Consider the following 27,122-nt stretch of genomic DNA (forward strand, 5'->3'; position numbering starts at 1 on the left):
TGCAGCTCATAAGTCCAAGCCTGGCCCCCTGGGGCACCCCTGCTGCCAGGGCGGGGAGGCTGTGCCATCCTCTCCCACGTCTCCAGTCGAGGGAAACCGCCACCTCAGCCCGGGATCCTTTCCAAGACAAGTCTGGAGATTTCACAAAGCCCTTTGAACAACAAAGGCCACAGGAGCGATATTTCCTCCTGGGGGCCAACCGCCCAGTGGCTCCTTTATGTCGGCAGCCAGGCTTGAAGAGCTGTTCTTGGAAAGAGCTGGTGTGGGACATGTGCGGGTGTGTGTGAGTGTGAGCGTGTGCGCACAAAGCCGCTCTTTGTTGCCGTCCCCACCTGAGCAGGCTGGCAGACCTGGAAGCCTGGGTCCTTCATAGGTCACCTCATCTAGCCCCTCACCTCCGCACAGATGTGCTGGGCAGCCAGGAGGGAGGGGACACTCTTTTTTTTATCTTAAGATTCTCCTGGAGCTTGCCCGGTGGTGCAAGTGGTTAAGTGCGTGAGCTCCCCTTTGCTGGCCCGGGATTCGCAGGTTCAGATCCCGGGGGCGCACCCATGCACCCCGTGTCGCACCACGCTGTGGTGGCATCCCATATAAAGTAGAGGAAGATGGGCACGGATTTTAGCTCAGGGCCAGTCTTCCTCCGCAAAAAAGAGGAGGATCGGCATCGGATGTTAGCTCAGGGCTGATCTCCCTCACCAAAAAAAAAAAAAAAAAAAAAAAGAAAAAGATTCTCCTGGAGGAGAGAACTCCAGGAAGCAGGAGCCCCAATGCCTCAGGGAGAATGCAGGTTAGGCTGAGGCGGGTGCTTGTCAACACGGGAGAGATGAAAGGGAGCTTTGGTTCTTTTAGAAGGTGCCAGGCACCTCCCCAGCATACAGAGCCCCTTCTAGAGGCAGGGCCAACAAGATGGCCTGAAAGGCTGCCTCATCAGCTTACCCTTCAGTCTGCTCTTGATGAGCCACCTAGCGAAAGACTGTGTAGCTGGTAAGCCCCGACCTGCCTCTAGGACTGTGGGATATGGGAAAAGTCCCTCTCTGGGCCTCAGTCCCTATTTTTAAGTTGGGCTTGGACTTAAGTGCCTCAGACTGGACTGGGTAGAAGCCACAGTGTACAGGCGGGACCCTGAGTAGCTGGAACTGCAAATGGAGTCCTTCTGCCTGCCTTCTCCTCTGCCTCTCCCCTGTTCCAGCCACCAGGACCCCGTCAGGCCCAAGCGAATGGACAAGGGTGGGAGTGAGTGGTTACCCACTGGAGGGCCAGGCCCGTGGATGGTCTGGGGATTCCTGCTACAGGTTCTTGTAACAGACATCCTCAGGGGTCAGTCTGCATTTGGACAGGAGTCACTAACACCAGGCCCTGCCCACAAGCCTGCAGGGATGGGGAGCTCATTACCTTGCAGGGCAGCCTGCTCCAGGTTTGACTGTTGGGGAGTTCTTCCTCATATTGAGCTGAGACCTGCCCCCTCGTCATCACGCCTGGCCTGGGGGCGGGCACACAAAGCATGTCTATTCACGCTGTTCTGGACGCCCAACCACACTGGACCGTGTGGTACCTCACATACTCATTGTGCCCTTTCCTCCTGTCTTTGCTCCTGCTGACCCCTCCTTCTGGGGAAAGCCTATTCACTCCTCAGAACCCGTCCGCGTGCCACCCTCTCCAGGAAGGCCTGCCTGATTACTCCAGGGAAGCCCCCTCCCTCTCTTGATCCCCCTTGGCCACCATGTACAGTTCTTCTCACACCCAGATGGAGCTCCCTGAGTAGGACTTGGCATGGCCCAGAGCCTGGCTCAGAGCTGGTGTTCAACCAACACCGTACTTGTCGAATGGAACTGGAGGAGCGGTGTGAGGGACACGCTCTGCCTAGGACCTCGGGAACCTGGTTCCTGTCTGGCCTTGCTGTGGAGCCCTGGCTTTTTCTGGGCCTCTGTTTCCTGTGTAGAAGGTAGAGGGTAGTCTCTACTGGCGGCCTGCCTGCCTCAGACAGCCTGGGTTTCTGAAGTCCTGCTGGGTTTTCTCTCCCGTGTGATACCCACCCCCTAGTCTCCTCAGCTGTTCCGTCAGGACCCCTTCCCATGCTGGGTATGCCCTTCTGTGGGGGCAGATGGGGCTTAGAGGCACTCACATGGCAAAGGCCCAGCAGCGGCCTAAGGAAGTTGAGTGAAAGCGTCTCCAGGGATGCACCCAAGGACGAGTGAGCCCCCCTGGCCATGCAGGGCCTCGCCCTTTGCTGGTCTGGCTCACTCACGGCATCCTTAAGAGATGAGGCTGGGCCTGAGGCAGAGGCCAGAGCACAGCCCCCGTCTCCTCCTGAGGACGTGGCCCTGTCCTGGCACAGGCTTCAGCTCCCTCCTCTGTCTTGAGCACCAATGTCCAGAGTTTAGGGACCACACCCTAGTCTTTTCGAGGTGGATGGGAGGGGCCTCAGCCAACTAGTGTTTATGCAGCACCATCTATGTGCCAGACACAGCCGGTCACTGGGGTACAGGGCTGAAGGAGACAGTCCCTGCTACCAAGACACTTAGTGCTGGTGGGGAGATAGACAGCAAATAGATAAGCAATGAGACAAATACATTTGGGGTGCTGATTAGAGGTTATGAAGAAGCTAAAATAGGGAGTGGGCTCAGAGCTCAGCACATGGCTGGGGTCAGGATTTGGCTGAGGAGACAGATGGAATCACCAGACCAAGAGTGAGGCCGGATCGACAGCCAGGTGGACAGCCGGTGGGGAAAGAGCTTGGTGTAGGCCTGGAGGCAGCAGTAAAGTCTCCCTGGGGAGATAGGGTGGGGAGGGGAGGTGGGATCTATTAAGCTGATGACTCCAGGCCCTAATCCTGCGCCAGGCCTTGGAGGGAGTGTGTGTCTGGGGGGGAGGGGGAGGGGAGCACCCCCGCTGGGGTGTAATTTCACGCTGAAGGGCCTGATGGGGCGTCCCAGGGACTGATCCTTTCTGGATCAGAAACCCACTTCCCTTTGCCGCATGCAGGGCGATTAACACCTTAACCCTTTGTGGACTGGCCTAGGGCCAGCCCCGCCCCAGCTCACCTCCAGTCCCTTGGGACCCAGCCCAGAGCCCCTGGCCTCCAGCCCAGCCAACTCCTGGACCTGGTCATGTCTGCAAGGAGGGAGAAGCTGTAACCCAGGAAAGCCAGGGGATGGATCCCAAAACAACTTGTCCATGCCCTGTTTCCTGCACACAGTCCCCCCAGGCCCTTGTGTCCCCAGAGAAGTGAGCTCTATCTGCAGGTTCTCTCACAGCTCAGTTCAAGTCCAGTCTCCTCCAGGAAGCCTGGAATCTAGTCTAATCCACCACCCTGCTCTCAGGCTGGAAACTCCAGTTCACAGCCTTCACACGTGTCCTGTGATGGGGCGCTCACTGCCTCCCAGGGGAGCCCCGCCCACTGGCAATAAGCAATAAAGCCATAACCTCCTAGCCTCACTGACCTGTCAATGAGGAATGTACATTGGCTGCCGCAGGAGGCCAGGTGCCCTGAACACAAGCCATGCCTCCAGGAACACCCCAGAGACATCCCTGGCCATTTTGTCCAGTGGTGGCATTCCAGGCCTGGGCGGGTCATCACAGTCAGCCCCTCCCTCTATGCCCGTTCCTGCTTTGTCCCCGTTCTCTGTCTCTGTTCAAAGAGCCACCAGGGAGCGGTCTCACCCTCCCTGGCCCCTCCCCTCGCTCCTCGCAGCCTAACTTCACTGCATCCTTGGCAGCTCGGTAGGCTCTCCCCTGAGGTCGGGGAGAGGGGCAGAAACCGGGCTGGGCCTCCTCTAAGCATCCTGGGTCTCTAAAACCCCAGCCCCATTACAAGAAAACCCCTAAATGTTATTTACACTTCGGAGTCTTAAAAACCATTAACAAAAGCCACTTAATTCAATTATCTTCCCGGCTGGCTCGGTTCTCAGCGCTGCGCGCGGGCCTCCCGTCGCCGCCCCCTCTCCCGCCCCCACCCCCGTCATTGTGTCGGGCTAATGAGGTAAACTGAAGCGAGCCCTGTCCCCCCTGACAGGTTTATGAGAATTTAATAAAGCGTGGCCGGGACCAAATGAGTTGCCTCAGCCTCGGAGAGCTCATTGTCTTCGGCGTCAGCGTTTTTGACTCGAGCCGCCCCGCCCCCGCCCCGGCTCCTGCCCCGCTCGGCCCCACCCCCGCCTGGGGGCTCCCCAGGTGAGCCGAGGGCGGGCCGCAGGGACAGGGCACCGCGCGGAACCCCGGGAAGGGCAGACGCTGCCCTGGTCAGTGTGCCCCGGGGGGCTGTGTGGTGCCTTGCAGCCGTCTGGCCCTTCGCACACACCAGAGCGCAGGAATGTGCAGGGACCTCGCGGACTTCTACTTCCTGATCCGCCACCTCCGCGCCCCTGTCTCACCGGCCGCTGCCAACCTGAGGCTGAGGTCCGGCGGGCGCCACCTCCAGCGCGATTCCCTTTTTCTTGCCTGTTTGGAGTGACCAGCCAGAGTGAGGGCCCAGAATGAGGGGGCTTCTCTGCCAGCTAGGGCACAGGGTGGCGACACGGGACTCTCAGTCACGGCCTGGTCCCACTCTCTTACATGGAAGGTCACCTTCTCCTCACATTTTCCCTGAAAGGTAACAAGGGGTGGAGCACAGCCCAGTGAGCAGAAGGGACTGGCCCAAGGTCCCAAGGGAGTCAGAAGTGGGGATGCAAGAGGCTCCCAGCCTGGAGGCCCCCAGACACCCAGGCAGGCAGGAAGGCCCACCCGGGAGCTCCAGGTGTATCTCCAGAAGGCCCAGCTGTCCTTCCTCCCTCATGTCCTGGACAGTCTAGAACTGGCCTTTCTCTGCCTGGCCTCTCAGGGATCCAATGTCCAGGAGTTTCTGGGCCATTCAGAGACCCAGAATTCCTTCTCTCTCCCTCAAAATTGTTTCCAGGTTACTTCCTTCTGGGGCTGAAGCCTGGCCTGAGAGGTTCATCTGGAAGGTCCTTAAGTCAATGGGTATTGGAGGAGCAAGTCTTAGGGATCAAGGGTCAGTCCATGACCGTGATGAAAGCTCAGTCTTTGTCCAGGGTCAGGGTTCAATATATGGATCAGAGTCAGAGTTCAGGTTGGGAGTTCAGGTCAGGTCAGAGTTCAGGGTCAGTCTCAGTCTGTTATCACAGCTCAGTGTATGGATCAGGGTCAGGGCTCAGACTGTGACCAGATAAGGGCTTAATGTGTGTCTATGATCAAGGCTCAGTCTGTGTCCAGGTCAGGGTTCAATCTTTGATAAAAGTCGGGGTTCAGTGTCTGGACTGAGTCAGAACTCAGGGTTCAGGGTTCTGAGTAAGATCAAGATCAGGGTTCAGTATGTGGACCAGACGGGGTCAAGGCTCAGAGTGTGACCAGGATCAAGCTCAGGTCAGGACTCGGTATGGACTGGGATGAGGGCTCAGTCTAAGATCAGGGTGAGGGTTTAGTCTATGACCAGACTCAAGTCTTACCTGTGACCTTGATAAAGGCTAAGTCTACCTCCAGGGTCAGGGCTTCCTCTGCGAATAAGGTCAGGTTCTAGGATTTGAGGTGTCACAGTAAATTTGAGTGACTTAACTCCCCCCACAACCTCCCCATGTGCACCCAACTCCCCACTGCCCCCATCTTCAGGGCCTGGGCCCTCAGAAGAGGAAAAGGCAAAGTTGTGCAGTCTGACTGGGCTGAGGCGCTTCTAGCCCCTGTCATGTGCCCAGGGTGCCCTCTGGTGGCATTCTCTGGCAGTGCCAAGTTCCTCAGGCTTGGCCCGTCTGTCTGGCCATCTCCTGCTTTGGGGATCCTCGCTCTCAGGCATGTCCATCGTCCATCAATGCCTATCCAGACAGCTCTATCTTCCTGCATGACCCCCTTCCTCACAAAGAAGTAGAAAACAGGAGAACTCCCACACACATAAGGAGCTTTCCTCTCTTCCTGCCCAGAACCAGGCATCTTGATATTTCCCTATTCCTGGGGACCTGGAGGCTTAGCTGTGTGATAAGATTCACACCTTTTACTCATTCAGCCATTCCACAATGATTTATTGAGCACCTGCCTTGTCCCAGGTAGGCACTGAGTGCACAGCAATGAACAAGATGGAAGTCTCAACCTCTGGGAGCTTACATTCTACCCACTTCTCCCTAATCCCCAACTCCTGGTCCACAGACCTCATCAGAAAGGCACTGGCATCCACAGAAGGTTGGGCGAGATTCGGAACTGGGCAGCTTAGGGCCCCTTCTCTCCCCTAGACTCAGAGGTTAGACACTTCTAGGGTTTGGGTTCTGTCTTATCTCTCCTCATACACCTCACCTGGACTCATGGCTTAACTACCCACCACCCATATGCCAACAGCTTCTCGATCTGCACCCCCAGTGCAGTTCTCTTTCCAGAACTCAGGGCTGTGGCTCCAGCTCCCATGGGACAGCTCCACTGGGCTACCAGACCTTCCATGTTAACACAGCCCTTGGCTTTCCTCCACCATGCGCCTAGCTGCTCAAACCAAAATTTTAGAACTTTCCCCTGGATTCCTCTCTTTCACTCCCCTTAAACTCTGCCAAAAGGGGGACCTCAAAAATGGGCATAGAACCTGCCCACTTCACAGCCACACTCCAGGCCCAGCCCCTGGCCTATCTCACTGCAGTAACCTTCTAACCCACCCCGTTTTACCTCTTGCTCCTCAACACTCTATTTTCCACACAGCAGGCAGAGCGATCTTTACAATCATAAATCGGATCATGTCACTTCCTTGCTTAAAACCCTCCAGTGGCTCCCATCTCACCGAGCAGAATACCCTAACTCCTCATCCTGGCTTACTAAGCTTTATGTGAGCTGAGCAACACGCCCCTCCCCACCCTCTCCAACTTCATCTCCCACCCGTCTCTACAGCCTTCTCTTTGGCCTGAGACATGAAGGCCAAGTTCATTCTTACCTTAGGCCTTTCGCCCTGGCCGTTTCCTGAGCTTGAAATGTTCTTGCTCTAGACTTTTGCATGGCTGACTCTTGTCAGTCAGAGCTCAGCTTAAATGTCACCTCTCAGAGAAGATCTCCCTACCCATCCAACAGGTCCCTCTATCGCACCTTGCTATTGTGATTTTCTGCATCGCACTGTCCACTAGCTAATATTTTTTGTCTTGTTTGCTTACTTATCCAATTCTTTATTGTCTGTCTCCTCCAAGGAGAATGTGAGCCCCCGCCGAGCTTGTTCACCACTGTATTCCCAGCGCTGGGCACACAGAAGGCTCAGGAATTATTTGTTGAATTAATTAGTAAAAAGTAGTCCTAAGTGGCTGCCCTCATTTCTTCTAGTGGGAACAAGGGGAGAGGATCCGAGTTCCCGCCCCACCTCTGTGGGAGACCACTGTGCCACCCCCAATCTCCCTCAGGCCCTAGGAGCACCTGTCCTTTCAGAAGGACATGCTGTGTGTCCTGCACTGTAGTCCCTGGACCTCTGAGGCGGGCCCAGGTGCCTGAGTTCCCAGAGTCTCAGGGCCAGGAGTCGAGGTGGGAGGGTTTGGCCCTCATCCCAGGGCCCCTCTGCAGTGTCCCTGCAGGAGTCACCAGTCCTGGCTCAAATTCCTCAGGGTCAGGGAGCTTGATGCCCCATGCTGTCAGAATCAAATCCTCACCTTCAACAGAAACCTGCCCTTCTATATTGGCCCCCGGAAGCCCCAGATCTGTCCTCAAAGCCTGGAGCCTGCCTGGGAGGGGCCTGCAGAGGGGACAGAACAATCCTCCAGCCTCTGTGTATGTAGGAGAGTGGGGCTGCTCTCGGGCCTCGGTGGCCGTACTGCCCTAAAGAGACCTGTCCCTCAGCTCCTGCCTGGGGAAGGAGTGTGAGGGGAGGAATCCCCTGGCGTGGCAGGTCTGGAGAGATAATATTGGAGGGGGGCGGCTTTGCTGGGGCTTGCTGGTTGGAAAGTGGGCCTTGGGGCACTGGGATATAGACAGTTCCTCCTAGTGTGCTTGTGGAGGGGGCACAGATGGGACAAATGATGTTCTTCAGCTGGGAGTGGCAGTGGAAGGGAGACTCCAGGGAGCCAATATCCCCCCACTCCCCTCCCATTCTACTCACTCCCACCTGGATCTGTGGCCCACTGCCTTGAACCCTTATCACATGCTTACTTCCTCCCCAGCAGCCAGGCTCCCAGGATCTGGAAGTCTTCTTGTAGTGGGAGAAGAGAAAGGAGCCCTGACAGTATAATTCCAGGCCTCTGCCAGCAGGTGGGAGAGGGGTTTGGGCTGGGCCTAGCATTCCACGGCTAGAATCTGGGGGTGTCTCCTCCTAAGAAGGTGGGGAGAATGGTAGTCCAGCCTACACCCCGAGGCAGCATCAGCAGTGGCCCCTCTCACCTTCTACTCTACCAAGGCAGCAGGTGGCGTCTGAGGCTGCAGACCAATGAACCAGAAGAGACAGGACTGGAGCCTGGAGAGGTGGCCTCCCTTACATACACACACACACACACACACACACACACACACACACACGCATGCATGTGTGTGTGGTAGAGGTGAGGAAGTGCTCTGAGAAGAGGTCATCAGCTGCAGGGGCTAGATGCTTCAAAGGTTAGGGCCCATCGACCCATGTGAATTAATAGAGATGACCTGCTCAGCACCTACTGAGATAGATTCACTGTGCTCCAGGGCCATGGGAGGAGGAGACATCAGGAGAGACAGGGCAGAGAGGGGGTCAGAGGAAGGGAGACAGAGCCCCAGGGCTGGTGGGAAGTGCCTAGGCTAGGGCAGAAGAGCAGCACAGCCCACCCTGGAAAGAAAAAGGGAGGCTGATGAAGCCAAGGGTGGATAGGCAGGGAGTCACGGCCAGTAAGGGGTAGTGGGCCAGTGTGCCACCACCAGTGGACACTGCTTGCCTGGGTCCCTGCAGTGAGAGGAGGGGCTGGCCCAGGGTTTCAGTGTCTTCCCCCCAGCCCCAGCCCCCTTGTTGCTTCTTGCAAGGCAGCCTCCATCCTTCTACCAGATGCCCTTACCCACCTGGACAGAATACAGACTGAGCTCAGACTCAGCAAGACAAACTAGGCCAGGAGAAAGGTCTAGGCCTTGCATAGCCCCAGGGAGCCCTTCTTCTCTCACCACTGCTGCTGGGTAACCCAGCCCTCAACACCTCCCCCACCCCCCGCACACGCTTCCACATGCATATGTGACAGGAGACAGGGTCACCCCAATACTCCCACATTGCCCATCTCATACACAGAGCCAGGCTATCTGACCCACAGGCACACTCATATATTCATCCAGCTTCCCAATCTGACACACCTGTTCCCACGGGCATTCACAGGTACCCACTGTCTCAGACAGCCTTTTGTTTACAATCACACACTCCTCTTCCCTGGGCCCCCTTCTAGGTCTCCAAGAGGGGCTGCTGCTAGGATGATGAAGCACTCGGCCACAGGCTAGGAGGACCCCAGAATCCAGGGCGCTCAGCCAGAGGCCTGGCAGGCGGGCCCTCCCTCCCAGACTGCACCATCGCAGAGGACTTGACTCCAAAGGTGCTTTATTGATGACTGAGGCACAGCAGGAATGCACAGTGCGGATCACACGGAGACCTTCAGGGTGGGAGGATTCCCCTCACCACTCCTCCCTCTTGGGGCCCTAGCCCCAGCTCCCCAGCTCTGGTCAGGCAGAAAGGCTGAAGTGTGCTCAACCCAGCTCTGCCTTAGGGACTATCCTGGCTCAAATCAGGACGCCCCCACTTAATCTCAAAAGGTCATATTGGGGTAGAGACAAGGAGGGCGGTAGGGGCAGGAGGGGAGCTGGTGGCCTTTCACAGCATGCAGGGACAGGAGACAGCCCAGGCTCACCTTCCTCCCACCCCTGGCGGCACAGGCCTTGCTGGTAGTTAGTCTCTCTCAGAGTGACTCCGTTCATGGGGCCCAAATGCCATGGGTGGTGGTGGTGGTGGCAGGGCTCAAAGGTCCAGGCGCCCAGTTTCATCAAGTCTGGGGAGTGAGGTAAAGGATGCCCCGGCAGACTCCAGCTAAGGGGCCAAGGCGCTGCTCCCTCCTTTGGGGGCTGTCCCTCGACACCATCACCACATTCTCCCCACCAGAAGTTCCGGAGATGGGACAGATGAGGCCACCTGTGCCGAGCGCCGGACCCTTATGAAAATTTTCTTCTTGTCTTCTCTTTCTCCTCCTCCTTTTTTTTCTTAAATGGCACTGAACGGAGGGACATGGACAGGGGAGACAGGGCCGGGGACCCGGTCCGCTAGGGTGCGACGCGCTCCCGGGGCAGGTTGAGCTGGAGCCCTTCGGTGCGCGGCGCGTAGACGGCCGCGGGCTCGGGGGCGTCCAGGGCGGAGGGGCCGGGGCCGGGGCTGGAGCGGCCCGAGGACGCGGCCGAGGCGGCGGGGCTGAGCGGCACGGCCGTGGTGTCCTGCGCCGTGCGCTCGCTGCTCTCCATCTCCAGCGCCACCGGCCCGGAGCCGCCGGCGCCCTGGCCCCGGCCCGCGGCCGTCCCCGAGCGCGCGTGGGGCGCGGAGCCCCGGCGACTACACACGCAGCAGGCGACAAAGAAGCCGAGCGCCAGCACGAGCAGCGCCGGTCCCACGATGAGCGGAGCGTTGTGCCTGGGCAGGAAGGAGGCGAAGGCGCCCACCAGTGTCACGTTCACGCCCGCCAGCAGCATGCACAGCCCGCAGGCGCAGAAGAGCGCCGGCGACGGCAGGCCGGGCAGCCAGGCCAGAGCGCGGCCGGCGGGCACCCGGGCCAGGGGTCTCTGGCTCTTCTCCGGGGGCGGCATCGGCCTGGGGACGCAGGGCACTCATCAAGCTCCCTCCTGCTGCCGGCCCAGACCAGCCCCCAAGGAGATCCCAGTCGTCCTGTGGGCACAGAGCAAGAGGGAGGGGTCGGTCAGTAGGGCATCTCAGCTTCCAACCCCACCCTCCGCTCTGTGGCTACATTCAGTGCCTGGGAGTGCAGAGGTCATCTTGGCCAGCCTCCTGCCTCTGCCCCTGCCTCTGGGAAGCAACAACCCACGGCACTTGGGAAGAGTCCGCCCAGTATTTCCCCACCCAGTCGCTGGAGTCCCTAGTGGCTAATCTTGCCATCCTCCTTCCCTCCCCACTTCCTCTTGTCCTCCAGCCAGGCACAGCCCCTCCAGGTCCTCTCCTCCGGAAGCCTTCTTGGGCTAATTAAATTAAGGGAGTGAATGGCTGTGAAGTGCTCAGCACAGTGCCTAGGTGCGCATTAAATGATCACCATCATCATCAGTAGTCCTAATTAGAGGGCAGGTGGCAGCTCTTGGGATTTAGACTAGCTCCCGCCCTGAGTGAGAGAGGCCTTAGAAATCATCTGGTCTAGCCCCTCCTTGTCCAGATGAAGAAACTGAAGCCCAGAGAGGTCTAGCAGTTTACCCAGGATCCAGGAGCAGGACCAAATGACCTGCCGCCTGACCTAGGCATCTTCACCCTAGGATGTGGTAGGCATAGATGTGACATTAACTTTCCTGAATGTCAGTTGAGGCTCTGGAGTGAGTGACCATGTAAGAGTGAGGAGCTCCTGATGTTTCTGATGGCCAGTGAGAAGGGACAGTCCCTATACCAGCTGGGGCAGACCCAAGGTCCCTGGTCCTTTCCAGACTGGGCTTTCTATTAGATTCCAATCCTGCCCCTATCCCACCCCCCAGGATTCTACTGTTGAGCCTGGATTCAAAAGCCAGATCACTGGATGCTAGAATTCCTTTCTAGGATTCTCTAGTTGTATCTGGTTCTGGGATCTATCACTGGATTCTAGAATTCTGGGAATGCATGCAGAAGCAAGGGAAATGTAATCCGAGTCTAGAGATTTATGACTTCTATTTGAGAATTCTGTTCTATAACATGAAATCACAGGTATAAATGCCCTCAAAAGATGACATCATAGCGATGGAGCTGTGTTAGAATTGTGAAAATGTGTTAGAAAAGAGCCCCAAGTGGGGATGAGAGAGGAGCAATCGGATGGCACCACAGGTGGGAGCAGAGCACGCAGGACGAGTAACGGAGCATGACCTGGACAGGTGGCCTAGCTCTCTATGCTTCAATGTTAACATCTGTAATGTGCAGCTAATAATAGAACCTCCCTCACAGGGTGTAGTGATAATTAAATGCTTTAAGCTAAATCAAGTACTTAGAACAGTGCCTGGAACAGTGAGAATTCAGTGAATGTTAGCTATGTTGTGGTTGACAGAGAAGGGGGCTATAAGGTCTCAGATCTGGGAGGTTGGTCATGTTGGGTCTGGAGACAGAACAGGTGGTCTGTCCCTCAGGTGGAAGTGCCTCAGGGACAGGTCCTGAGTTGTCCTTCCTGAGTGTCCAAAGCCTGCACACAGTGGGGTTAGAGAGAATTTGTTGACTGGGTGGAAATTAGGGCTAGTGCAGCTCCTCACTCCAGACACAGGTTGGAGTCAGCCAGGCCCAAGCAGGTCAGAGGGTCTGGAGGGCTGCCTCCCTGTCTGCCCAGATCTGATGACTTCAGGGCTCCCTCCCCTGGCACCACAGTGAGAGGTGGGAGTTCTACTGGGACTCCAGCCAGAAGCACCTTGCTGACACACCCAGCTGGCAGGAAGTCAGAAATCCCCAAATACTGGCAAAGCAAGCATGTGTTGACCCTTGAGGGCATTTACAGATCACAGATTCCTCAGGAAGCTCCACATTTGCCTGAGCCATCTGCTCTCTTTAACCTGCAGCTGTTGGTTCTGCCAGGCAGAAACAGCAACCACTGAAGGGGTACAGCAATGTATAGTTGCCAAAGCACATTCACCTCCATGACATCACTGAATCCCTACAGTATCCCTGCTTGATACTTATTAACAGCCACATTTTACAACGAGGAGATTGAGGCTGGTGGAGGGAAGTGGATCTGGGCTCTTGTGGCTCGACTAAAAGAAGACAAGACGTCCTGAGACCAGAGTCAGAGAACACTTGATCTGGTTCACACCTTATGCAATCTCGCTTCATTTTAGAGAAGAGTTTGATCCCTTTGGGGTTGATGTGGAGGTAAATCTCAACAGATTCTTCCTGTTGCCTCAGGAAGGCCTGTGAGATTCCCAAATTTTCCCCCCTTTTCAAGCCCCTCTCCATATCATCAACATCGGACATCATCTGACAAAGGCAGGTTCTTCCCTCCTGCAGGGAAGGCTCATTCTGAGGGACGAGGGAGCCCCAGATGGAGAGGATGGAGCCTGGCCCTTCACCTCACCCCACAACAGACTCCTGAAGGCTGACAGTGGCAAGGGTCGAGGAGGCCCTGGGTGGAGGGGCAAGGCTCTCCTTTCTTTCCCTTATAGGGAAGACCCTCTTTGTCTTTGGTTTTAGCAGTTTTACTGTGATGTGCCTTGGTGTGATTTTCTTTGTATTTATCTTTCTTGGGCTTTCTAGTACTTCTACAGTCTATGGCTTGATCCCTCCCCGACCCAGTTTTGGAAAAATTTCAGCCATTTTCGTTTTCCCCATTCTCTCTCTCCTTTCCTTGTGAGACCCTGACTGTGCACATGTTCAACCATCTGACATTGTCCTACACGTCTCTAACATTCTATTTGGTATTTTCTAGCCTTTTTTTCTCTCTCTCGTTTCTATCTGGACATTTTTCTATTCATTTATCATCTGGTTCACTAATCCTCTCTTTACCTGTGTCTTCTCTGCTGTAAAATCCATCCATTCAGGTCTTAATTTCAAATGTTATAACTTTTCAATTCTAGAATTTCCACTTGATTCTTTTTCATAGATTCCAGTTTTCTCTTGAAAGAATCCTTCTTCTTTTTTCTTGTACATATTAAACCCTCTAAAGTCCATGTCTGAAAACTCCAACATCTGGATCTCCTGTTTGTATTGTCTCTTTAATTGCTCTTGATTTTTGGTCATTTAGTCTTATCTCCTGGGATGCTAGATAATTTTCTATTGAATGCCCAACATTGTGTATGAAAAACTGTAGAGACAGCGTGAGGCTCTGGATGATATTATCTTCCTCCAGAGAAGATTTACTTTTGCTTCTGACAGGCAGCTAAAGAAGGGACAGGCCATCTTGACCCAACCTGGGATTGCACTGACTGGGAGCTATGTTTCTATCTTCCTGAGTTGGGTCTATATCTGGTTAACCAGTATTCCCAGAGGATAGCCCTTTGGGCCACTCAACTAAAAGCTAGAGGTAGTTAACAAGGCCTTTCCCCTTTTTTAGCCCTAAATTCCAATTTTGACTTCCCAACTCCATGGCCACTGTCCCCTACCAACTGGAAAATGCCTTAAGGGAAAAAGTGAAAGCAAATATTACTTCTCTTCTCTCCAAGATCTTGGCCCCTCAGGTCCTTACTGCCTTGGCAGCTCTCCCATGCCTTTAAACAGATTCCTTAAATGTTCAATCCAGCCTTTTTAGTTATCCTCAGTGAGGGAGCTGGTCTGATATAAGCTAGTCTATCTTAGCCAGAAACAAATCTAGATGAGAATCTGAAATTAGCACTTTCAGATTGCTAACTTAGTTAGTTGTGCTATGCTGAGCACTTTGCAATAATATCTAATTTAATTTTCACAACAGAGATTGAGATTACTGTTACATTCCCATTTCATAGATGAGGACATTGAAGCATAGAAAGATTAACAAAGACCTCACCCAAGACCACTGAGTGGCAGCGGTGGTGCCAGGATTTGAAACCTGGTGTTCTGACCCTGAAGCCTGAGCTCTCAACCTAGCACAGTGCTAGGTTTGCTAAATGCTGGTTGAATGACTGAAGCACAGGGCATAGGCTCTCCTCATGGCCCTATAGATAAGCTCCTGTAATTAACACTTACACTGTTCAAATGTCAACCACAGAGGAGGGCAGGGTGTATTTTGTGTATCTCTCAAGGAGGGTAAACTCACCTTGCTCCTTACTTGGCTCAGCACACTCAGTCCAACAAAAGCAAATGCTTGCCCAGGTCCTGAGCTTCCAAATGCTAATTACCAGTGAATGATTCTTACCTGCTCCTGGGAGGCACAGCTGACTTTGGAAGACAAAACCATTCCCAGAGTCTCCACCCCAGACAGAGAAAGGGCTAATGGCAGATGGGTGCCTCCACCCTGGTTAACTGGGATCTGGGGTGCACAGGGGTCAGGTGTTGAGGTCGCTCAGCTCTTCCAATTCAATTTGTACCACCATTTCCAGCTGGTGGACTTTGGCCCTCCAGTTGGGGCTTTTGCAGTATTGGGTACTGTTTTGTTGCGGATGCTCTGGCTATCTCTTTTGTGGGGTGTCACTGGTGCTGTTTACTAAATATTTTTCGGTTCTCTCTTCTTTTGAACACATGTTAAGGTTGAACTTCCTGGCCAATTTGTCATTAGGTGGGGCTGTGGGACTAGTTCTGGTCAATGAATGGTGACTTGTGTCACTTCCAGGCTGCAGTATTTAATTGCAGAAGCAGGATGCTCAAAGTTAATGCTATTTGGGATGTTATTGCTGTTATAACCCCAAATCCTTCAAGCCCTTGCTGCTTCATCCTAAACTCAGCCCTCAACCCCATTGCCTGAGCAGCAGGGAAGGTCATTGCTCTGAATCTTGAGTTTGAGGATTGGAACAGACTTTCTCTCTAGCGAGCATTCCAAGCTGCTGAGCCCATGGAGATCACCTACTTCAATCCCTTCATCTACAGGTCGGGGAAACTGAGGCTTGGAGTGGGGAAGGTCACGGAGGGAGTCTGTGGCCAAGCCAAACCAGAACCAGGCCTTTCCCCACGCAGCCAGGGCTCTGATCACTGCTGTTCAGCTGCCCATGACCCCAGTCAAGCAGTTCCCTCTCTGCTGCCCCGCCTCTGGCCGGGGAGTTCAGGCCAGAAGCAAGTTGGGGCAGAGGCAGATGCTAGGGCCAGGCCTCAGACGACCAGGGTTCTTGATTTGGTCTGGTTGGGGCCCAACTCTGGGCCTCAGCTGTCTGAATGTAAAGGGAAAGGTTTAACCAGGTTATTGTTTCCACACTGGTCAACCTGCTACCCACCCTCACCCCCTTGTGGTTTGTGAAGGTGGATATGGAAACCTATTCAGAAAATACTGCCAATATATCAAAAGGTCTCAAAAAACCGTGCATTTACCTGTAAGATGGCTGTTCTTTGCTTTGGGCTGGGATTAAGTCACTCCTCTGAGAAGGCACCTGCTGCACATGGGTGCCAGTTACGGGAGAGGGGCTCACACTGCACAGGGACACTGTGCTCAGCACTTGCCCTGTGCGAACACAGTTAATTTTACCACAACCCTGTGAGCTGTTGCAGTCCCGAACCCAGTTCGCAGTGAGGAAACCGAGGCTCAGAGAGGTGAAAGAACTTTCCCCCATTTACTCAGTTGTCATAGGTAAAGCTGAGATTCCAACCCAGTTCTGTCAGATTGAAAAGCCCATGTTGTTTCTGCTACATCAGAATTTCTGCTGACTGGAAGGTATAGAGATGTTTGATTACTAAAAGAATATAGTAATTGATTAATCATCAACAAGCTTGGGGGCCAAGGAGGGTGGTCTTCAGCAGGTGGAGGCAAGAGCTCCCGGGGAGGGGGTCTCTGTCTGAAACCCCTTCAGGTCAACCTGTCCCCCGTCCCCACTGGCCCACTCCATGGATCTGGGGGTCCTGTGTTGTACAAGAGCAGTTGCTTGACCAGGGGCAGCTGCCAAGCCTCCTGGGCCCACGTTCCTGCTCCAAGGGCCCAAGAACTCTGGGCAAGGGGACTGGGGCTTTGGTCCAGATGTCAGCCACTGGTCCCAGCCCCCCACCCTCCATATGAGACTGAGTCCCTCATTTGCTCAGTCCGAGCTCTTTACCCCTCACTGTGAACCCCTCTGTTCCCCTTAGTCTTAGCCCTATGGTTCCTCTTCAGTCCCTGAAAGTCTAGGCCAGCCCCCTCCCCTGGCTGCCCCCGGGCCTAGCGCTCTATCCCCAACCTCCTCCCCTCCACTACACCCCCACCCTCAGGGAACCTCCCACGTCACCATTACTCATAGCCGGCTATTCACTACCCTGGAAGCTCTCAGCTTCTGCAGACTGAATTTTGCCTCCCCGGAGCTCCAGAGAGCTGCCACCACCCCACCCCCGCCAGCCACACACACACACTCACATGGATTCCCCAAGCTGGAAACAAGGTTTAAGAATGAAGTCTGAAGGTGTGGCTTCCCAGCTCCTGTGTCTGACACCTGGGCCCCATGATCCTCATCCCTGAGTGTATGTACACACACATACACACACACACATGTACATTCAGTGACCAGACACATCCAGACATACAAACACAGATACATTAAACACTGACAGTTGCAGACACAAGCCAACACGTAGCCAGGCAGACAGACACTCGCTCAACTGCTTGCCTATCTGGTGGAGATGAGCTTCTGCAGCAGGTGCCTCTGGAGACTTCCTTTTGCCTGGGACTGCGGAGGTGGAGGGAGGTAATTTGGTGGTGAGGAGAGCTGGAGCCCCTGGGAGGGGTGATGAGGGTAGGGGTTCCGTTCCAGCTGCTCTGCTGGTGCCCTCCCATTTACAATGGGCCCCACGCCTGCAACAGGCGAGCACTCGCAGTTCCCCGCACTGGGGCGCAGTTTTCTATGGGTAAAGAGGGAGTTTGGTCTAGCTGGTCTCTGTAGGCCCTGCAGGTTCTGGGTTCCAGCACAGCTGAGGGACCCGGTGACATGGGACTCTGCAGCAATCAAGGCTCTGTGTTCTCCTGCCGTCAGCCAGGAGAAGGTGACCCCGGTTGCCCCGGGCCTCCTGCTCTCTTCTGGTCCTGCCTGGCGCTCTCAGACTTGCCCACCAGCCTCCTTGGGCCACAGCCCCCAGCAGGGCCATGTCTATGGCCAGACTTGGTTCTCCAGCCTCAGCCTGGGCCTCTGCCTCCACTCCACCCATCTCAGCTGCCTGGAGCCAGAGGGAGGGCTGGAAGTCAGGGACTGGAGACTGGCTGGGGTGGAACTGCCCTTCCTGCCCACCTTCTTCCGAGGCTTTGGGACGAGCTCTCTCCCTCCAGCCCTAGTCCTACCCTCCCTGAGGGACTTTAGCATCCTTTGCACAAGTGCAGCACCCTGTGCCCTCCTTGGCTCCTCATCGCCAATGCCCAATTCTTCCATTCTACTTCAGCTTCCCTCCTCCCCCTACCGTCACTCCGGGACTTCATCACTCTCGTCATCAGCCTGAACCATTCAACCTCTGAGAAGCCTAGACATCCTGCTCTCGACAATAACCCCATTGCTACCACTGCAGAAACACTTGTACAGCGCTCCTGTGTGCCAAACACTGCGCTAAGCCCTTTATATTACTAACTCATTTAGGCCCTGTGACAACTCTATAGCTAGATGCTACTGCCACCTCTATTTTCAGATGGTGACACAGAGGCTCAGAAAGGTTGCATCACTTGCCCAAGGTCACAGACAAGGTGATAATATGTGGCAGAGCTGGGATTCAAACATAGGCTGTGTATCTTCTAAATCTGTGCTCTGCACCACGACTCCGCAGCGCCTGCTGTAACTGTTCTCTGATCTGCTGTGATCCTGGAACTCCACTAGCCTCTTGCCTCTGCTTCTTTCGGCCTCCATCTGGGAACCCGCACTGCCTTACTTCAGCTATTCTCTTGCAATTTACCTTGTCTGGCAACTTAACTTGTTCCTTTGTCCTTCTGCCAAAGCTGCCCAGGAAAGTGCCAACCCTGCCCCAGTCCAGCTTTCTGCCTCCTCCAAGTTTGTGCCCAAACTGCTAAGCCTCGTAGGTGAAAAGAAAACCAGCAGCTGGGCAGCATCAGCCCTCTGTGCATCCCCGTCTCTGGCCGGCCTTAGGCCCACAGGGCTCCCAGGAAAGCTCCTCCTTCCTAGTCAGTGCTCAACAACCCTCCCCACCGTGCAGGCACCTCCTCCTGGAGGCACTTCAGCCTCTCCCTCTTACAACAAAAAAAACCCCTCCTTCAACCCCACGCCTGCCTCCGTTTAACACTCTCTCCCCTTCTTGAAAGCACTGTCTACACTCCCTACTTTACCTCCTTCTCAAGAGTCAATCCACTCCAATCTGGTTTCTGCCCCGTTACGCTCCAACTCTGCTCTCTCCAGGGCCACCAGCTGCCTCCTTGTTGCTGAATTCAATGGCCACTGTTTAGTCCTTAGCTAACTTGACCTCTCCATAGCTTGGGCCCCACTGAACCCTTGCTCCTGGAAACAGGCTCCTTAAACTTCATCTTTTCCCGCAAACCCCAGACTCCCAGCCAGAAACCCCGGCTTCATCCTTGCTCCTCCTTCTCCCTCAGGCTTTCCTCTACACACTTCCAATCCCATTCATCACCCAGCCCTGCAGAGTCTTCCCTCCAGATTCTCTAGAATCCATCCCTTCCTCTCTAGCCTCGCTGCTAACCCACTCCTCTCCTTCCCCCATCTCTCCCTACTGGTTAAAATCCCTCCTGGGCTGTCCAAGCCCTGGCTCCCTCAGGTGGCCCTCTGGATTTTGCTGGAGTGGAGCTGAACTCACCAGATGTGGTTGGGTGAATACTTTCCCTTCACCTGGCTAACTCCAGGTCATCCATCAGACTGCTGCTGGGACCGCACTTCCTTCAGGAAGCCTTCCTTAATTCCCCAAATCAGCACAGTGATTGGTGACGCCTGTGTCCAGGTCTGCATCCTGCAATGGTCTTCCTTAAGGACCAGGATTATACCCACCTCGTTTGCTGCCACATCCACCTGGAGTGCCTGAGTCTCCCCAGGTGCCCAGGGGATAGTGGTGACACAGACGGTGAAGGAGGAATTGTCACAGGGGCCACTGATGTGTCTCCTGCCTTCCTCGCTTCATCTGTCTCTTGGATTTGAAGTCGCTGGTGCCCACTTCTCTCTGATTGCCTCCTCACTTTGGGCCTTGGGCGGTGCAGTGGGCATCTGGGTGGGGACTGGAGGTGGATTCTAGAGCACATTCTTTGTGAGTTAAAGAGGGAAAAGGGATCAGGAGCCACTCCCTGCTGTGTGTCTCCCCTTTTCCTGTTTCCCTGTCTGTCTTTCTCATCTCTTTTCGGAGACTCTGTCTCAAGGCTACAGGTTCCTGACCCCTTGTCTCGGCACCCTGGGGTTTACAGCTGGATGGCTGGATGGAGTATCCCCTCCATTCCTTAAAGCATCCCCTCCTCGCCTGCCCCCTCCCGTCTCCTCTCATCCCCCTGCCCTCCCTCCAGCCTCTCCCAGCCCGTGTAGCTTTCACTTGCCTGAGCCGCTCCGTGGACACTTCTCTGCCGGTCCTGCCCGGCTGCCCCCTGAGCCCCCAGGGCCAGCAGGCGGGAAGGATCCGGAGAGGGCGGGGATCCGACTTGGCGGGCGGGTGGGGCAGCCGGTAGGCTGGTCCCCCTCGCTCACCCGCCTGGCGGCTTGAGATCCCGGGGCGCAGTGGGCGGGCCCAGGAGGCGCGCGAGGGTAGAGCCCGCGGCTCTGGCGCCCCGGAGACCCCGGCGGGTCCCCGCCCCTGGCGGGCGCGGGGGGAGGGGCCGAGCGCCGGCGGCGGGCGGCGGCCGGGCCTCCTCTCGGGGGCGCGGGATTGCGGCCTCTGGGCTCGTCTGACCCGGCAGGCGGTGGCTCCCACGAGGTGTCCTCCTCCCTCCCGCTCCGCGCGGCCTTCTCCCTTTCCCTCCTCCAGGTTTCGCGGGTTTCAAGCACCTGGCAGTGAACTCCCCGCCCGCTCACACCGTCTCCAGGCTGGACTTTTCCGGGGCGGATGCACAGCCACTCACTCTAGAGCGAGGGGCGCAGGTCGCACTGGCTCTGTCTTCAGTCTCACGCGGATTCCCCACCCTCTCTGGAAGGGGAGACGAGCTGTGGGGGCAGGGAGATTTTTCCAGGGATGGGGCTCGTTTTCAGCACCCCTTCCCCAGTCACCTTCCACCAACCCTGCACCCTAGAAAGAGGTGTGGCCACGAGCCCCTTCTACAGATGACTGCAGGTCCTGGGGGGATTTGTAAGGGCCTGGGGGTGAGGGATGGGGAGGGAGCGCTAGGCTCAAGGCCCCCCTCCAGGCTGGGATGTGTCAGAGAGGGGCCTGGCTGACTTCTCAGAACCTGGAGGAGTTCAGCTGGAAGAACATCTCCTCCAGCCTTGCTCTTCCTTCGCTCACTCATCCATTTATGAACTCGAGGTCAGGTGGACGCGTGCCAGGCAACCTTCATCCTGGCAGTGTTCTGAGGGGGACCTCCCATTTTCCATTTGCAGGTGATGAAATGAGGCTCAAGGCCCACAGCCTTTTGCCCAGTCCCTGGGGGCAGAACCAGGATGTGAGTCTTATCCCTAGACTCCAGCTCCAGCCTGCTCAGTCCTCCAGGTTGGCCAGCAGGGATGGGACTTCCAGGGGGCTACCTGGACCAAGCGCTCCCAGCCTTCTGTGTGTTCTCAGCGCCCAGCCGCTGCCGGCGGGGTACAGCCGCAGTCAAGGTCAGAACAGGGCTATTGGACAGAACTGATTTCACTTATGGAGCAGACTCTGGAGGAACTGGGTCCAGTGACCTGTTCCTGTCTGCATGCCCTCCCGTGCCAAAATATTGGAGGGTTCTGGAGCTGCTCAGAGGTGAGACGGCACTTCCTCCTATACTCCCCAGCCCTCCACCCCACCAGCTTGGCCCAACCTCACCTTCTTCCAAAGCATGGACGGGGAGAGGGTAGGTGTCTCCACATGGACCGCTGCTAGGACCAGGTTGAGGGGGTGGGGGGTGGGTAGAGATATACTTAGGGAGGAAGTATCTGGACATTCACCTGGACTGGGGGAAGGAGGTCTCAGGAAGCCCATGGCAGGGGAAAGAGGAAAGAGGCCCAGGCCTGGAGGATTCCCATAGTTTCAAGGGTTCTTTGCACCCCCACCCAGTTCTTCCCCAATGTACATAGCCCTTGCCTTTTTATGTGTTTATTCCTTAATTTATTCCACTCTGTTCCCTAGTAGCACTCTGTGCCTGGCCCTGCCAGGCATCAGGGATACCACAGCCCTGCCTTGGGGAGATCATGGCTAGGAAGTGTTGATGGTGGGCAAGGGGGTGGGGGACCACTCTCCCTACAGCTCAGGCTCCACTTTCCCCCTCCCACTCCCTCCAGCCTTGGCCATCTCTTTGGGGTGCTGCAAGTGAGGACTGAAGATGGATAGGAGGAAGGGTTTCCTTATTGATCAAGGAGGGGCCACTATGCCCGAGTTATTGTTGATGATAATGATGTTGAGAGAAAAGAGAAGGGGCAGGGAGCAGGCAGGAGGGAGGTAGAGAGGAGGGAAATGCAACGAGAGGGGAAGTTGACTTCTCTCAGGCTGGAGGAACCAAAGGCTCCACGACTGGCCAGCATTTGTGAAACGGAGCCCCTTCATGAAAGTCTGTCCCACTGTGGTCAGGGAGCTTGTCCCTGTGGCATGTGCAGAGGACAGCAGAGGGTTGAGCCTTGGATGCAGAGAGAGAGGAGAGCTGGATGCAAGGCTTGGCTCCACGACCTCTCACTGTGGGACTCGATGAGGCCTTTCCTGCTTTCCCATCTGTACGATGAGATGGTCTTTCCCACTTTTTTTTTTTTTTTTAAAGATTTTATTTATTTTATTTTTTCCCCCCAAAGCCCCAGTGGATAGTTGTGTGTCGTAGCTGCACATCCTTTTAGTTGCTGTATGTGGGACTCGGCCTCAGGATGAACGGAGAAGTGGTGCCTCGATGCGCACCCGGGATCCGAACCCTGGGCCACCAGCATCGCAGCGCGCGCACTTAACCACCAAGCCACAGGGCCGGCCCGTCTTTCCCACTTTTGATTGGGTTTTCCAACATCCACTGGGTACCTTCTGTGTGCCTGGCCCACTGCCCCCCACTCTCGAGAGGAAGAACTAGACAAGGGCCACTCAGAGAGATGTGGGCTATCATGGAGGGAAGCCCTGGGGCTGTGGGAGAACAGTGAAGTCAAGGGAGGTTTCTGAGAGGAGGTGTCATCTGTACTGATCCTTGGAGAATAAGACTCTCCCTTGCTTGTCTTCTGCTCACCAAACCAGGATAGAGGCCAATGGAACATATGTTTCCATAGAGGTCAAATAACTCTGCTTCATCTTGAGGGTGCGAGTGTGTGAGGAGTGGTGTGAAGGAGAATGTTTTCTGCACAGCCGCACACAACTTGGCCAGGTTTTCCTGACCCTAAACCCTGTGCATACATTGGGCCTTGAAGTGGCTCTCAAGGGAAAGCCAAGGGAATTGTTTTTTCCATTAAATTTAAGCCATTAACATTTATTGAGCACCTACTGTGTGCCCTGATGGTGACTGGAAAAGGGTCACATAGAGTAGGTTTAAATAGGATTAATAATTGTTTTGTGAAAAAGAAGACTGCAACCTGCCTGGAGGGTGTTGAGAGAGGGAGACACAGGTTGGTGGAAGAGGACGAGGAGGGCATCGTGGTTGTGGGGATTCTTGGAACTGGGCCTTTAAAGGTGGGGGTTTTGATAGGGAGTCGGGTGGGGAGGGGCCCCCAGGGGCACACAAGCCAAGGCTTGGAGGCCAGAATGTGTTCAGATTGCTCAGGAGCGGTGAGAGGGTCGGGGAGAAGAGGGAAGGCTAGAGGTCTTGTCTGGAGGCAGATCACGAAAAGCCTTGAATGGTGAAGTCAAACAGAGTCTCAGCTCAAGAGCCACCTCCTCCTGGAAGCCTCCAGGCCCGTGCCTCACCTTGCTTCTGTCATGGCAGTGACCACCTTGTTTGTCTAGGGTATGCCTCCGTCTGGTTCACTGCTGCTCAGGGCCTGTCTCTGAGTTGCCTGGAATTTTTAACATTCTGGAAAGATTCTGGTCCAGTCCCTCTGTCCAGCCAGTGAGCTCTAGAGACCCAGGGCCAGGCCTTGGGGGCTGAGGGGCTCAGCCAGGACCCCATTTGTGGCTCCTGTAGACCTGTGGTTCACTTCTGTGGCCAGGCTGGTATCCCTGGGCCCCAAATTCCAGAGAAATCAGTCAGTAGATCAAAAAGGGAAAGAAGCTGAGCTACAGTCCAGAGAGAAAATCCAGGCAAGAGCCTGAAACAAAGGCCCCCAAGGTGGCGGGGACCTCCAGGGACTCCTTGCTTCAGGCCCCACCCTGCCACATGGAATCCATTTCCAATAGTCTTGGCCCAGGAATGCAGGTCTGGCGTCTCCAGGGCCTGGTTCACCTCTGGTTTGGCCCTAGGAGGGTTCTGAGATCAGGGTAGCGGGCAGGAAGGGAGGTCAGGGCGGGGGGCAGCCCCTCAGCCCTCCCCAGCCCCCCGGGCCCCTGGCTTCAGCTTCTCCAAGGTCCTGCTCACGGTGGACAGGCTGCTGCGGGCTCCTGGGGGAGAGACCAGGACAGGGCTGCCTGAGTAGACAGCCCCAGGTCAGAGTAACCCAGAGGGACCCAGGGGCAGAGGGGGATGGAATGGGGAGAGAGGGGAGTCCCAGGGGGCAGTTTCAGCTGAGTTTAAAGAGGCACAGATGGTCAACAGGGCCCTTCAAGAGGATGGCAGCACAGTGTTGGGGTGAGAGGCAGGACTCCGGGGCTGATTGCCTGGTGTTGGTTCTGGACCCACCACTTCCCTGCTGCATGACTTAATCTCCCTGTGCCTCAGTTGCCCCATATATAAAGTGAGCTGTTTCTAGTACGTCCCTTGTACGGTTGTTCTGAGAAAGGAGCAAGTTAATATATGTAAGGTGCTTGGGACAGTGTCTGGAACGGGACCTTTTGCTGAGTATTAGGTATCCTGGTGGCAGACACTGTGGGCTGGGCCATCTTTGAGGGACTCCTGCCCTGGAATTTTCCAGTGTGTGGGGCGGGGGAGGAGGAAGATTCCCAGTTTCAGGTACAAGCTCTGAGAGTTGGATTCCGCAATGGGAGAAGAGAGTGAGAAAATACTCTTGGCCACGGGACCCAGGGGAGAGGAAGGGGCAGCGTGGTGTCCTCTGTCCATGCAGGGCACGACAGAGAAGCCCTGAGGATAAACAGGAGCTCAGCTCAGCTTGGAGCAAGAAGGGTTTTGACTGAGCTCATGGAAGAACTCCCAGCTCTACTGGCTCCCTGTGACTGGGGAAGCCCCTTCTGTGTGTCTCTTCTCAAGGCTTCTCCTGGGTTACACAGAGCTGCTTACTCAGAGAGGGAAGAGGGAAGAGGGATTCTAGAATTTCTGGAACTTACCCTCTTTATTGCCATTGGCACTGGATCTTCTCTCCCCATGGTCTGGCCCTGGGTGGGGGTGGATTCTCAGGCTCCCTGTAGGATGAGACCACCCCAATCCCCTGGTTACTAAGCCATTCTCAAGTCAATCCAGCTTTGGGAAGAGAAGTCCTTGCTGCTGCCCAATCTCCATCCCTGCTGCTGTCTGTACTCCACTGCAGTCCTTTAGGTCTCCCACATGATCTGGGCTGATTTCAGAAGAGGGTGGGGGTGGAAGAAATGGACCCTTGAAAGAGAAGATGGCAGGTTTTTAAGGAGGTGGGAGTTCTGGGGAGAGCTAGGGTCCTGTGTGTAAAGCCCCACAGGATTGATGGAGGTGGGAGCATGAATGTGGGAAGCTGAGATGAGGTGGGAGCTGTACAAGAGTCCTAAGGTCTTTATGGGGGCTCAGGGATAAAGTGGGGTGATCTGGAGATCTTGGAGGCTTTGGGGGAGACGGAAAATCCCTCGGGGGAGATAGGAGTTCTCGGTGCTCTGAGCTGGCTCAGGCACTTTTGCCGCAGGCTGGAGTCTGCTGCACTGTAGTCATGGCAACCTCTGTACGAGGCACACACACGCACTCACATGCAGCAACTCCAACACACATAGCCAGGAGCAGTCACACATGTGGGCTCAGCTCCGCCGCACAGGGGGCCACAGACTTACACGCAAAGAGTCTCACACAGTCCTGAGCAGAGAGGTCCTCTGGGGGTGGGGGAGAGGACTCACCTATCGTAGGCAGGATGTGGTCCAGGTTGAACCGAGCCTTCAGGAAGGGGTAGGCCAAGATGAGGAGCCCTGAGAAGAGAGACACAGAGGGGTTCTGTGATGGAGAGGGGGCCTGGTTAGTTTGAGCTGCATGGAGCTGTGGATGGGCTGTGAGCCTGGGGGGTGGTTTATGAAGGTTGTATGGATGTGCATGGGAGGAGCATGAGTGGGCAGAGTTTGGACTATGGGTGTGTAAATGAGCCTGTGAGTGTGTGCGTGGGGCAGCTTCCCAACACTCAGCCCCAGGAGGGGGCAGGGAGCAGTGCCTTTCTGGGCAAGGGGCTGCAGGCTGTGAAGGCCCAGGCTCCTGACTCCACCCTGCCCAGGTGATGAGCAGGTTGGCTTCCTTACTTCTCCACTGGCTGGAAATGGGCCCAGCTGATACCACCACCACCAACTCTCCCCTGCCTCACCCTTCCCTAGAACCCCCAGGGCAGGACTGGGTGGCTCCTCAGCATATTTCTTTCTACTCAGACCTGGGAAGGGAGGTTCAGAAGAGCAGGTCCTGCGCTGCCCACTCCCACTTCATCCCCAGACCAAGTGTCAGTGGCCCTTGGCTGGAGTTCACAGGTACAGGTGCCCAGAGCCCACCAGCCCCATGCTTCTGGTTCTGCTTTGGCCCAGGGTAGTGGAGTGGGGTAAGGGATGGTACTCAGTATCACTGTGGGGATGTCAGCAGGACTAGCCCAGATAGAGAGATGGACAGATACCTGAACAGACAGATCTGCTGCTGAGACATACAGGAAAAGGAAAGGAAACCCTTTGAGCTGTCTTGGCTCAAAGAGGGTCCTGCTGGGAACTCTGTTCTCTTTCACCTGCCATCCATCAACCCACCCCCAACAGGCTTATGAATCCCACCACAAACCCACGAGCCTGGGGCTTGGGACTAGAGAGCCAGAGGGGTAGCAGCCAGAGAGGAGTGTGACAGCCAACTCCCTCTTCCATGTCTCCTTGCGCCCAGCAGTCCACAGAGGGAACATCGCCCCAACCTTCCTCTCCCTCCCTGTACACCCATGGCTGCCTTGCTCACACCTCCTCCCCAACCAATTCCTGTTGAGCCAGCCGTTCCCTCCATTTCTCGTTCACCTGGCCATGCCCCTGCCCCCTCTCTGAGCCCAGCATCTGCTCACCCAGACCAGCAGCGCCAATAAAGATACCACCCACGGCAGCTGCAGCTTTGGACACGGAGACACCGATGATGATGCTGCCGGCCACCAGGCCGAGGGCCACACAGGCCAGCTGCAGGCAGCGGAAGTCTCTGCTGCTGATGGGGATGTCCATGCAGGCCTACCCA

The 27,122-nt window shown here is 55.6% G+C and overlaps 2 protein-coding genes across 2 annotated transcripts; both read right to left on the reverse strand.

The window, feature by feature from the left end:
* Positions 1-10,185: 10,185 nt before the first annotated feature.
* Positions 10,186-19,537, reverse strand: TMEM275 (transmembrane protein 275). Its single transcript, XM_058551972.1, has 2 exons — positions 19,403-19,537; positions 10,186-10,798 (listed from the first exon to the last, which is right to left on the reverse strand). Exon 2 carries the CDS (start codon positions 10,717-10,719, stop codon positions 10,186-10,188), a length of 534 nt encoding a protein of 177 aa, XP_058407955.1. The 5' UTR covers positions 10,720-10,798; positions 19,403-19,537.
* A 4,585-nt stretch (positions 19,538-24,122) lies between these two features.
* KNCN (kinocilin) lies at positions 24,123-27,109 on the reverse strand. The gene is made up of 4 exons (XM_058551973.1): positions 26,959-27,109; positions 25,790-25,858; positions 25,043-25,117; positions 24,123-24,202 (listed from the first exon to the last, which is right to left on the reverse strand). Exons 1-4 carry the CDS (start codon positions 27,107-27,109, stop codon positions 24,123-24,125), a joined length of 375 nt encoding a protein of 124 aa, XP_058407956.1.
* Between the last annotated feature and the right edge of the window lie 13 nt (positions 27,110-27,122).

This window comes from Diceros bicornis, chromosome 13 (assembly GCF_020826845.1).
Source record: "Diceros bicornis minor isolate mBicDic1 chromosome 13, mDicBic1.mat.cur, whole genome shotgun sequence".
Classification (NCBI taxonomy): Eukaryota; Metazoa; Chordata; class Mammalia; order Perissodactyla; family Rhinocerotidae; genus Diceros; species Diceros bicornis.